The sequence below is a fragment of the Notamacropus eugenii genome, chromosome 1 (assembly GCF_028372415.1).
Source record: "Notamacropus eugenii isolate mMacEug1 chromosome 1, mMacEug1.pri_v2, whole genome shotgun sequence".
NCBI classification, from domain to species: domain Eukaryota; kingdom Metazoa; phylum Chordata; class Mammalia; order Diprotodontia; family Macropodidae; genus Notamacropus; species Notamacropus eugenii.
Window position 1 is genome coordinate 137,000,277 of NC_092872.1, and position 13,693 is coordinate 137,013,969.

A 13,693-nucleotide genomic window follows, 5' to 3' on the forward strand; every position below is an offset into this window, starting at 1 on the left:
AAATGGATTACAGTTGGCAAACAGGAAGCCTTGTCGTTCCCAAACTCCACAGGCTCATTCTGGACAGTGAGTAGAATTGGTGTCCTAGACTGTGTCCAGTCGCAGCAGTCTAATAAGAATCATAAACAGCCAAATGTAGATGGAGAATCCTTGTGGTGTGACCCCAAGGCACTGATTGGATCTGTGTGTCCGGGACTTGACTGTTATTACTCATGATTGTCCTTCCCTGATCCCATGTTTTTCCACAGATTTTTTTTTACTTATTCCACTTAAAAGGCTTTATTTAACAATTTCAAGGATGTCTATACTTCATTCTTGTCTTTCCAATTCCTTTCAAGCAACTGTACCTACCCTTGTCCAAGACTGGGTCTTTGGAAGTTCTAATCTTTTAGATTAGATGTTTCTATATACACTATAATTCTTATCTTGGACCTCCCATTTGTTGAGAGAGTCAGGAAATACCAGACTTCAAAGGATGCCCCTGACACCAGCTGTGTGACCGTGGGCAAGTTATTTAACCTCTCTGAGGTTCAGTTTCATCATCTGTAAACTGGGTCTAATAATCTCTAAAGTACCTATGTTACAGTGTTTTTATGAGGATCTAATTGGATAATGTCTGAAAATACCGTATTAATATCAGTTTCAGGACTTCCCTAACTCTGCTATATTTGTTAATCACTTCTCCAGTCAAGATTTTCTTGTGGCTTATTTTCTGACTCCTATATCTATGTGTTCTAGAGCTGAGCTTACTCTACTATGCTCATTTTGTGAATCTTCCTGCATTCTGAAGAGTGTAATCTCATGCCCCATGTATATATAATTCCAGTTCTCTTGGCAGAAGGTCTCTAAGTAATGAACCATAAGAAAATATCCCCTCACTTCCCATACCTAACTTCATTTTGTTCACCAAAAGGAATGATGGAAATAATTAGTGCATCCTTTTTTTTTTCAATTTGGCCTTCAATTCAACAAACATTTATTATTCATCTCCTATATGCAAGGCATGCTAGGCACTGGAGATAACAAACAAAAGTTTAACAGACTTTACTTCTAGGGAGCTTCCGTTCTAGGGGAATACAACATGGAGACAAATATGTAAATTCAAGGTAATTGCAGGAGGGAGAAGACTTTACCAATCCTTTTCATAATGGGAGGGGAAAAAAAAACATTGACCTCAAGGACCCAAATTCAAGTCTGGATTCCAGCTTGATTTGATGTGCCTTATATGACTACAAGCAAATCACATGCTTCACTGAACTTCAATTTCCCCATCTGTCAAAGGAATATGATAATATTTATATCACCTACCTCATAAGGGAGGTGACATGATCAGACTTGCATTTTAGGAAAATCAATTTCCTGTCTATATGCATATGTGTGTATACATGTGTATACATATATGAATATATACACATATTTACAAATTCAAATGTACATATACATTTATATACAGACCAAATAATTGTAGAATAGATTTTTACAAATAAGGTTATTATCTGGGTGGATGACTCTAGGCAGTTAAGGAAAACAGGCATCAGAAGACTGAGATAAGTTACCCAAGGGTCACACAACTAGTTAATGTCAGAGCCTGGTATAAAATTCAGTTGTTCCCAGTCCAGTGTATTTTTCTGCCTATTCTACACAGTTTGTTTTAACTGATACAGGAGAGGGAAAGTACATTCAAAATTACTGCATTTGGTTTGAAATATACAACTGAATTTGATTAAACACATCCATTTTATACCTATTAATGGGCACAGAATTTTTTCTGTAAAGATCCCTACAATAGTTTCACCTCTTTTGGTTATGACAGGTCTTTCCTTTCTCAAGATTAGGTGTTGGAAAACTTTGATGATCTGTCTGGAAAAGTGCAATGTCATCAGAAGGATCACTTGCCCCTTTGAGAGACCACTGTGGGATGGGGAACTGGTTCTTTCAGCTTTCCTTCTTGTTTTCATTATTGGATCGACCAGTCCAATACCCATTTCTTTCTCCCATCTTGTTCATTGTTCCTTTCTGGAGTGGGAATGCTGAGGATATGTACTCTCTCTTTTCTTCCTGCCTTCAGCCTAGGCTTCAGATGGGAACCAGCCAGACACAGTAGCTTTCATTCCCAAGTACCACCTCACCCATACCTAGGACAAAGCCATCTTCCACAATCTCAAGGGATTAGTTGAGGAAAGCTGGAGAAAATTTTAACTTCTTCTGAATGGAAGCCTTTGGGTGATTTCATTTAAGACCAAGTTGTAGATAGTGTTTAAACTCCCCACAACTGGCCTTGAAAACAATTTGAAGATACTACAAAGGAGGCAGATTGGTATATGAGATAGACCTTCAGAGTTGGAATCAGGAAGACTCAAGTTCAAATTGTGTCTTAGATTCTCAGTAGCTGTGTGACTTAGGGGTATGTCACTTTACCTCTGACCCTCATTTTATCTGTAAATTGGGAATAGTATCACCTGCGTTATAGGGTTCAGATGAAGTACTGTATATGTAAAAAACACTACATACAAGTGCTCTGTTAATAATACTGTATGGTGCTTTATCGATAAAAGTCAGATCATGATGGTGCATTTGTTTCAAATTCTATGCCCAAAAGTTATATTTGAAGACTTTGAACGTAGACCAAGAGGTAAGGCTGTGTTTAAATTATGTGCCTGACAAAACTGGGGTTGCTGCTGCCAACTGCTTACCTGTGACTTAAGTGGAAAAGGAGTTGCTGTAGGAATACAACAAGGCAAAGTGGGTTGAGTTATTTAGATACCTAAGCCATGTCTAGCTCATTGATTAATTATTATCTACCATTTGTAGGGAAACTGCTGAGTAGAGGACAGAGCCCTGAACCTGTCAGGGTTCCTGTCAAGTCAGGAAGACTTGAGTTCAAATTCACTTACTAGCTATGTGACTCTGGCTGGGCAAGTCACTTAGCTTTGTTCGCTTCAGTTTTCTCACCTGGAGAAAGAAATAGCAAACCATTCCAGTATCTTTGCCAAGAAAACCCCAAATAGAGATGCAAAGAGTTGGGCAAGACTAAAACAACTGTACAACAAGCTGGGTAGAGATAGGGGTATATCTCTTCAGCTTCAAAACTGAAGCACAAAAATGATAAATAAAAAAGGAAATAAACCTCTTTTAGAACTGAATTCCTCATCCTTTGTCAAACTGAAGCCAGAACTAGCCCACTTTATAAGATAAAAATGGGGTAAGGGAGTAGAGAAGAGGAACATGGGGCTGCTTTCTGGCCACTGAGGAAGTAGCAGCCCTACAGGACTTATTTTCCCCTGTGACTAAAACTGAAGCAATTAGAATTCTGTGAAAGGGTAATGTTTATAATGATGCAGCATCTAGGCTATCAGGGCTGGGGAACATGTGGCCCTCTAGGACGTCAAGTGCGACCCTTTGACTGAATCCAAACTTCACAGAACAAATTCCTTAGTAAAAGGATTAATTAATTAATTAATTGAGACCAGAAATTCCCCACTCTAATAAGCTTTCAACATTTTGTGGATGTAAGAAAAAAATACTTTTAAGTTTGATTATTTGTAGATAGTGGGAGTTCAAACTGTTTGGTAGTTAAAAGTATGTGTTGTTTCTTTGCCTACTGGGGCACCATTGTTAATTAAAGTTGTGAGTGTGGACGGAGAGAGCAGAATGTTACCCCAAGATTAGTGGTTTAAAGAAGGCCTGGAGGTGGAGAAGAGGGAGAGGGAGCCCATTCCAGACATAGGGCCAACTGGTGGAAATATACCAAGTCTTAAAACTCTAATGGTTTAAGGTTTTTTTTTTTATGTATGACCAGAATTCACTAGCTTTGCCAGTGCATATTACTGTGTGTACGTGTCTGGATGAAGGGCAGAGTAGTAGGCCACTTGCAGAAGTCCAGCCGTTCCAAGTATTGGTTTCTGTAACTGCACTCCTTCTACTGCCCCAGTTCCAGCACAGAGTATATCCTTTCCATGAGGAAATAATCATAGCTTTGTTGAATGATTCACCTTTCCTCTGCTTAGGTCACACCCTGGTAAACACACACCATTCAGTGACGTTGCACCAATGAAAGTCAGCCAGGGAATCAGCAGAGGCTTTGGCTGTATTTTAAGGGTACCCACAATTGCCTTTACATGTCTTGATGAAAGCTTGTTCTCAATGTATGGGGAAGCACTGACTCACATAGAGTACAGGGTGTACTTCATTTTATGTAATAGGTGTGTTCTTTCAAAATTGCACTGAGATCAATTTTTTATGTGTGTAGTTATGCATTAAATATGCTAATCAAAGAAACTGTTCTGAATCCTTTCTCGCAGTCTTGAGCTTTTTGTGTGTGTCGTGGACCCTATGGGACTTAGGCACTTTGAACAATTTTTTAGAGGGTATAAAATAAACTACATAGGATTACAAAGGAAATCAATTCTAATTGAATTGAGTTATCAAAATATTTTTAAAACAAATACACCAACCTCAGGTTAAGAACTTTTGCTCTAAGTGAATGAATAATCAGTTCAAATCTTGTTTTCAGGTTGGAGTCATTAACCTTCTTAAATTGGTTTATCATATCATTAGCGACCACCTATGAGATACTGCCTTGGAAAAAACTTTTAAACGTAGAAATGACACTTAGAATGATGAGTTACAGTAGAGAAATAAAATTGCAAGAGACCACTAATCTAGATTAACGTCTAGAACTAATAAACAGTTTCCTATTTAACAAATGTCTTTTAAATATCCTTCCCTAGGTTCTACTTCCGTATATCTGTTGCCTTCCCCAATTAAATTGTCAGTCAGTTAGCCAACAAGCAATTTATTAAGCAATTACTATGTCCTACCTAGGTAGCATAATGGATAAAGGGCTGGACCTGGAGTCAAGAAGACCAGAGTTCAAATTTCGATCTCAGAGATTTACTAGGTGTGTGACCATGGACTTAACGCTATTTCCCTCAGTTCCTCATATGTAAAGTGAGCTGGAGAAAGAAATGACAAACCACTCCAGTATCTTTCCCCAAGAAAACTTTAAATAAGGTGATGAAGAGTTGGTCATTGCTGAAAAAGACTGAATAAAAAACAACGTACCAGGCACTGTGCTAAGTGCTAGGGATACAAAGAAAGGCAGACACAGCCTCTGCCCTCAAGGAACTCACAGTCTAACGGGAGATGACATGCACACAACTGAATAAAACAGTATATGTAGGATAAATTGGGGATAGTCTCAGGGTGGAAGGTACTAATTGTGTCTTTGGGAACCACCTTTGCTTTTGTGTTTGTATCCCCATGTTTAACACAGAGCTTGGCCCCATAGTAAAGATTTAGTCAATGCTTTTTCTTTAATTCATTTATCCATTCATCATTCCTGGCTTAATTGTGTTATATCTCTGGAGGATGACCTGCACTGGTCCTCTCTTGCTCCTCACTCCAACTCTGAATCATAGCTGTTAAGGACTTTAAAGAGTCACCTTAGTGATCAGTAGACTGTGACCAGAGACCCCAATATGGCCTACCACCTGTTTTTTGTATGGCCCATGGGCTAAAAAATGGTTTTTGCTTTTTTGTAAAATTATAAAATTCATTTTCTTTCTATAAAAACCACTTTGCTTGAAGGTCATACAAAAACAAGCCAGATCTGGTCTGCAGGTCATAGTTTTCCAAACCCTGGACCATAACCTCTTCATTTAAGTTGTAGAAACTAAAACCCAGCAAAATGAAATAATTTGCCCATTGCCCAAGGTCACACTACTATTCTTTCCATTTCAGAGCTGGTACTCTGCCTTCTCTCTCCTCCCATGAGGATGAATGTTTAATGAATGAATAAATGGAAAGCATCCCCATCTACCAAGTTCTTACATCAGGGTACTTTCCCAAGTCCCTCAATTCCCTTTCTGCTTACCTCATGATGAGTCATTTTTCCCCTGGAGAGCTATCTAGTCCCAGCTTCTTACAACCTTAAATATTGACCATATGTTGTACACACAGCACTAATGAGCAATTTCTGCTTCCAACACAGTGACAGCTTAGTCCTTTCATTCCATCATGTTGCCTTGGGTTGGGCTACGTTGGGTCATTGGCCCCTACGCTACACATAAAACAGTGACCAGAAGTTACGTGGTATATCTTATAAGTACCATAGGAATTCAGGAGATCAAGGAGAGTTAAAATAATCAGGGAAAAGTCTTAGAGGAGGTGGACCCTCTACAGGACCTTGAGGATTCATAAAAGTATAAGGGAGAAGAGAAGGTAGTTCAGGTATAACCTCAGTTTCTGAAATATGGGAGAATGGGGCACAGAATTAGATGAATTTCTTCCAGCTCTAGTCTTCCAGCTTTGATCCTCAAAGGATCACAGATTTAAAATGCGAAAGCACCCCAGAATCCAATTAGTCCATCCTTCACTCTTCATATTCCAGATAAGGAAATTGAGGCACAGAGAGGTTAAGTGACTAAGGTCAGATAAGTATTAACAAGTGCCTGTTAGATTTGAATTTGAATTCATACTCTTTTATGTAACCACATTGACTTTTGGTGATAATGCATAAACATGGCCCAGGCTGGGACAGTTAGGAAACCAGAGGGTATATAGTGGAGGGATAATGAAAAATAGGATTAGGAAGGTCCCGGGAGAATGAGTGGAATAGATTGTAGAGGGCCTTACAAGCTAAGCAGAGGAATTGAGACAAAGTGGAAGGAAATAAGAAAATACTAAATATTCCTAACAGTTTGTTGATATGATAAAAGTAATATTTGAGAACAGGGAACCTGAAGAGTTAATAAGAGAAGGGGAAGGAGTTTATTATTTATATCTATATCACTTTAAATTCAACATTAGATCAGATTATTTTTCTCTGTTTTACTGCAAAAAGGTCATTGGTAGAGTTGAAAGCTGAAAGATCACAAATCAAAAAGAGAGAAAACAAAGAAAACTATAGACCAAGTTATTAATTAATACTAATCCAAAAATATTAACAAAGAAGCTACATATCAATGTATTTTTTTAAAAAGTCACTATGACTAGGCCAGATCTCTATCAAGAATATATAGTTCAACATTTAAATCATATTAATAACAAAAATAAAAATCACATGACCATCAACAGAAAAATAAAAAGCCTTTGACAAAACACAATACTCATTTGTGTTGAAACCACTAAAAAACACGAATAAAAGAATCTTTCCTTCATATGATCAAAGCATCTATCTAAAACCAAGAGCCAGCAATGTTTTTAAGGGAGAAAAAAACTAGAAGTTTTCTCAGTAAGGTCAGGGGTAAAAATAAGGATACTAAATGTCTTTTTTTCAAGAATTATTTTTTTGTTATTATTATTGATTTGTTTTCAGTGTTCTACAATCACTTCCGTATTAACTTAGATTTTTTTTCCCCCTCCCTCCCCCTCCTTCCCCAAGTTGGCATACAATTTTAAGTCCTTGCTTTGCAGTGAAGTTCTAAGTCTACCAGAAAAAATCCTCACACACTGTGGTTGTTGCTGTGTATAAAGTTCTCCTGGTTCTGCTCCTTTCACTCAGCATCAGTTCATATAAGTCTTTCCAGGCCTCTCTGAAGTCATCCTGTTCATCATTTCTTACAGCACAATAGTATTCCATTACATTCATATGCCACAATTTATTCAGCCATTCCCCAATTGATGGGCATCCCCTTGATTTCCAGTTTTTGGCCACCACAGAATGCTGCTATAAATATTTTTGTACATGTGGGACTCTTTCCCATTTTTGTCATCTCTTGGGGAGATACAGTCCTAGAAGTGGTATTGCTGGGTCAAAGGGTATGCACATTTTTGTAGCCCTTTGGGCATAGTTCCAAATTGCTTTCCAGATTGGCTGGATCAGCTCACAGCTCCACCAACAATGAAGTAATGTCCCAAATCTTCCACATCTTCTCCAACATTTCTCATCATCCTGTTTTGTCATGTTAGCCAATCTGATAGGTGTGATGTGGTATCTCAGAGTTGTTTTGATTTGCGTCTCTCTTAGCGATTTAGAGCATTTTTCATATGACTATAGATAGCTTTAATTTCTTCCTCTGAAAACTGCCTGTTCATATCCCTTGACCATTTATCAATTGGGGAAGATACTAAGTGTCTTTAGCAAAGTGCTGACATGCTAGTTAGAACAATAACAAAAGAAAAAGAAATTGAGAGGAGAAACAGGCAAAATTATCTATTTGCTGATGATATAATGGCTTACTTAGAGAAATCTAAAAAATCAATCGAAGTGATAACTTTACTAAGTCATCAGAATATGACATAAATCTGTTAAAATAATCAGCTTTTCTACATACAGTAAAATTACTTTCATTTGGGGTATTTAAGTTCTATAAAGTCACTGTGAACCCTGAATTAATGCATACTGAGCCATTGCTCCTAGGGGAAACACAGAATTAGGTTCCATGGAGCCTCTGGTTGCAACATTTACTTTAGCATCTCCGGGAGTGGCCTTCCATATAGATCAGTGAATTCTCTCTTCCTTTTTCTAGATGGACCATATTGTTGATTCATTAACATTAATCTCTTGGCTACCATTACTATAACTCATGCATTATTGAAGCTTATCTAACATACATATTTTCATTGTAAGGCACATCACAGCCTTCTTGCACTTAGGAAAACTTGACAGCATTTCAGCACTACTTTTGACGGCCATTTTAAACTGTGAAATTACCAACAAAATACATAAAAATGTGAAGAATGCAGCAAAAAACATGCTTGTTAACAGTATGAAAACTGAAATAAGGAGGCAAAGCTTGCCTTGTTCAACCTCAGCTGGAAATGTAAGCATTGAAAGACTCAGATTTTTTTACTATCCTTCGCATGTCTACAAATGACCATGAAAGCACCTTGGTTATTGATTTGGGGGTTACAAATAAATTTTAGAGAGTAGGCAAATTTGCAAATTCAGAATCTATAAATAAATCAGCTAATAATACAAGAACATACTAATAGGTCATTCAAACTATGTCTTTTGTAAGGAGGCAAAGTGATGCAGAAGGACTGAACTTTTGAGTTACAAGATCTGAGTGCAAATTCCATTTGATATTTGCTACTTATATGATCTGGGGCATATTACTTAATCTTCCTTAGTATCAATTTCCTCATCTGTGAAATGAGATGGTTGTAGATTCCTCTGAGTTCTCTTACTGCCCTAAATCTATGATCCTATAAAGACATCATACGTCAGACTAAAAAATGTTCTTGCAAATAAAACTAGTACAGGTAAAGTCAAAGAAAAGATGAATTAAAAAGAGGAAATTGTTTGAGTTAATTAGCTGGGAAAATTCCAGTATTCAGAAGCTCTAGGGAATTGACGCAAATACCTTAAGATTAAGAGTTACTCCACGTTATACAAGTGGGTAGAAAAGTTCTCAATAGTTTTCAAAAGAAAGGCAAACTACCAATGACTAGTTGAAAAAAATTCCAAATCACTAATGGTCATAGAAATGCTAATCATACCACCCTTTGAAGTATACTACCTCACACTCATCAATACAACAGATGCTAAAATAAAGGGGAAACTCATTGTTGGGTGGATTGTGGCAGATGGACACACTGAATCATTAGTGGAACTCTGAATTAGTTCAGCTATTCTGGACCACAGTTAATTAGATTCATGCAAGGTAAGTTACTAAATTTTATTCATAATTTATGACCCAGAAATCTCACTAATGGGACTACACTCCAAGGAGGTTATTGACAGCATGAAGACCTTTGTATAATGTTCGTAGCATTATTTGTGGTAAGAAAAAACTGGAAATAAAGTACGTATCTAATAATTGAAGAACATCTGACCAAGAAGGGTATTTGAATGTAATGGAATATCACTTTGTCATAAAGAGTGACAAATAAGAATTCAGAGAAACATGCAGACTTGTATGAAGTGATGGAGAGGAAGGAAAGTAAAACCAAAAAAAATGTATATGTAACTGAAACAATTTAAGTAAAGGACAACTAAATTAATGACAAGAATCGATGTTAGTTTTATACATTAAAAATTAGAGGACATATCTCTTTTGGTTAGTAATCCATAATCAAGTTTTTCTTAGGGAATAACTTTGTAAAGGTAATTCATTTGGGAATTTGTTGAGAAGTATTTGTTGTGGTATCACAATGTGTCAGTCAAATGTATTTTTAAAAATGAAAGTTGAAGAAATAAAGGCAGAAGTAAAGGAGAGGCAGCCATGGTACAATAGAAGAAGCACCATCTTTCAAGTGAGAACAGAAAGGCAGGTCTTCCTGGAAAGACATTTGAAAGTGGAGGCGTTAACCACCTCCTCTTTCCATCTAAGGCTAGAATTGGTATTACTCATCCTTAATTTGGAGATAATCATTCCATTCCTCATCTTTTATAATCTGCCTTCATTTAGAATCCTTAGGACTTGTTTTCTAAAAAGTCTTGGTTTCCAGTCTAAAGTTTGACATTTTAAAAAAGGAGTTTGACCAGATTTCAAAACAAAAACCCAAAAGTGTCCTCTCAGTTCTTCCCTATGCCCCACCCTTTTTCCTTTTTCCTTCCTGGAGGTGATGTGACTAGGCTAGAAGAAACTGCATTGGTTACATAGGTGCTAGGGAGCAGCCACAGCAAGAGAGGCATATTAAGCAAGCAAGACTTAGCATTAATAAAGCACTTAGAAACATACGAGGCAAAATATGATCCCTGAATGCATTTTATATAATGATGATAATGTATTAATTGCATATATGGTAAATATACCTGTAATAGATTTGTTACAACTAGGTCCCAATTACAGGGAATAATGAATCCCCTAAAATGGTTGCATGTATTTGAATTCATACTACTTGAAGTTATAATTATGTAAAATATGGTAATTTGTTCTAATCCAATGGAAATAGGCCATGTAAATTGTTTGCATTAATTGGGATCTAGCTACATTTTTACATTGAATAAGCCTCCTCTTTGTGTGCTCAAAAATGTAAGCAATTATTTAGTGTCCGCTGTATGTGGAGGCTATAAAAATAAAGGAAAATAATATAAGCAATTATTTAGTGTTCACTGTATGCCAGGCAACTGTGGGACCTATAGAAATAAAGGAAAATAATATAAGCAATAATTTAGTGTTCACTGTATACCAGGCACCTATGGGAGCTATGAAAACAAATAAATAAAACCTCCCATATTCAAAGAACTTACAATGAAACAAAAGGAGGTGGGGGGAGACAAGTTGGACAAGATAAGTAAACACAGATTTATACAAACTGAACAAAAAGTAATTTGGAGGGAGAGTCCTAATAACTGGGAGGATTAGAAGAAACTTTGTGAGTAGAAGATGATACTTGAACTGACGCTTGACCCAAACCAGGGATTCCTGGAGATGAGGGTGAGAAGGGAGAGCATTCCGAGCATCTAAAGAGCCTGTACAAACTGATGGAGGCTGGACGTGGCATATCATGATCTGGGCAATAGTAAATAGGCCAGCTTGGAAATTAGCTGTAACCAGTGTTGTCTTCACAATGATTCTTAGACACCTTTCTTGATCTCTCCAGCTATGATTGCCTTCCAAACAAAAAAAAATTACATATATTTTATATGTACTTCCGTGTACGTTTGGTGTCCTTTAATAGTCCTTTGAGGACAGGGATTGTTTTATTTCCAAGCCCCATGCCACCTACGTACTCTTAATTCCCCTTACTTTTCTCCTACTGGAACCTTGGACTCTTCCACTAGGACCTTGGGTTCTGAGTTTATGCCTTATCTTCTTAGAACTAGCTATGTTACTTTTCAGCTATCTCCATATCAAGCTGCCATTTTGTACCACCATCTCTAGTTCCCTTATTGTGTTGTATTCCTTCATTAGAATGTAAGTTCCTTGAGGATAGGGACTGTCTTTCATTTGTATGCTGAGTGCTTTGGCACAGTGCCTGAAAATATAATAAACACTTCCTAAATGCTTTCTCATTCATTCTTTGTATCCCCAGAACCTAGCACAATGCCAGGCACATGGTTGCTTAATAAATACTTATTGATTTTTTACTACAAGAAAAGGTATAGCATAGGGATGAGGGTAAGGTCTATATTCTCAAGTCCATACTTCCAAGAAAACTTCTAAGCATATAGGGAAGGCATTGACTTACTGTCACCATGATGCTGATAGGTAAGCTAAGATTCTACACTAACCCTAAGGGGTTGGTATGCTATGCTGACAAATCAAATGATCAACTCTAGGCCATATATCCCTTTTATCATTATGAAATTCTATGTAGGCCATTATTTTCCTTATTAAAAACATACTGTATATTTTATTATATAATAGCTGTGATTATATTACCATGACATAATCAGTCCTTTGAATGTGTTTGTCTCAAGTGAAGGAGGGGATTCAATATATTGCTTAGGCAAAATCATAGCTGCCTTGCCTCCAGTCACATTTGTTTGAGCTACCTGGCTAAATGGAAATGGATAGACATAGTTGAAATCTTACCATTAGATTGCATTGAGTTTTAGAATGTGTTCTCCGTGAGCTTGCAAGCCTATCAGTGTGGATTCTGCAACCCCTTCTCACCTGTATACTTCTCATCCATGACTTTTTTAAAATCTTCCCTTAAGGTTTCACCCCCACATAAGAGTGCCCATTTTATTGGCTATTTTCCTTTTTATGTTTATGAACATATAAGACATACTTGTTATGGATGTGTATGTATACAGAACTACAAAACTACACTTAGCACGTTGCTCTGCACACAGCAAGTACTTATTAACTGTTTTTTTATTCATTCATAAAAAGTTGTAAGTAAATTTTTATGGAAAAGTTTAGGAATCAGAAAGTGATCACATAAGTGTACCTTCTTGATAACCATATTTGGCTTTTTGGTTTTTTTTCAGGGAAGCAAAGGACATTATCGATACCACTGGCAGAGTCATAATGTCAAGCATAGTGGTGTGGATGACATGGTGCTCCTGTCCAAAATCACCGAGGACTCCATTGTGGAAAATCTGAAGAAAAGATACATGGATGACTATATTTTTGTATCCTTTGAGCAGAATGTTTGTAAATGAAATTGTAAGGTCCAAATTATTGGAAGTAAGATGACATTGGCATTCCACCTTATTTAACTTTTATAAATTGATATTTCACTTATATAATTTTTGAGACTATTGTACTGGCCGAGTAGACAAGGGAAGCTGCCTAGAGGGTAATACCAAAGGTTGTTCAGTAATTCAGTCATGCATGATTCTTCCTGACTATCCTCCGCTATCTCCCAAAGTCTGCCCAAGCTCATGTCATCGCTTCCATGACATTATCTATCCATCTCATCCTCTGATGTACTCTTCTCCTTTTACCTTCAATCTTCCCCAAAAAGTCCTGTCTTCTCTTTATGTGGCAAAAGTATTTAAGCCTCAGCTTCGGTATTTGTCCTTCCAAAGAATAGTTTGAATTAATTCCTGAATTAGTTAATTATTGATTAGTACTCTGAGTTAAGTATTGACTGGTTTGGTCTCCTGTCTGTCCAAGGGACTTTCAAAAAGTCTTCTTTAGTGAACAGTTTGAAAATGTCAATTCTGGGGGGCTCAGCTTTCCTTGTTGTCCAACTTTCAAAGCTATACATTTCTACTGGAAAAATTAGAGCTTTGATTATACTGACTTTTGTCAGCAAGGTGATATCTCTGCTTTTTAATATGTTGTCCAGATTTGCCATAGCTTTCCTTCTAAGGAGCAAGTGTCTTTTAATTTCATTTCTACAGTCT

The 13,693-nt window shown here is 37.0% G+C and overlaps 1 protein-coding gene and 1 pseudogene across 1 annotated transcript in view; both read left to right on the forward strand.

The window, feature by feature from the left end:
• LOC140507695 (large ribosomal subunit protein eL29 pseudogene) overlaps positions 1-4,435 on the forward strand; it is a 75,258-nt pseudogene extending 70,823 nt beyond the window's left edge.
• The window catches only part of MYO1E (myosin IE), a 226,980-nt gene that overhangs the window by 72,311 nt on the left and 140,976 nt on the right, over positions 1-13,693 (forward strand). The window contains exon 2 of the mRNA XM_072615613.1: positions 12,830-12,973. Coding sequence (XP_072471714.1) covers positions 12,830-12,973 — 144 coding nt within the window. The remainder of the gene's footprint in view (positions 1-12,829; positions 12,974-13,693) is intronic.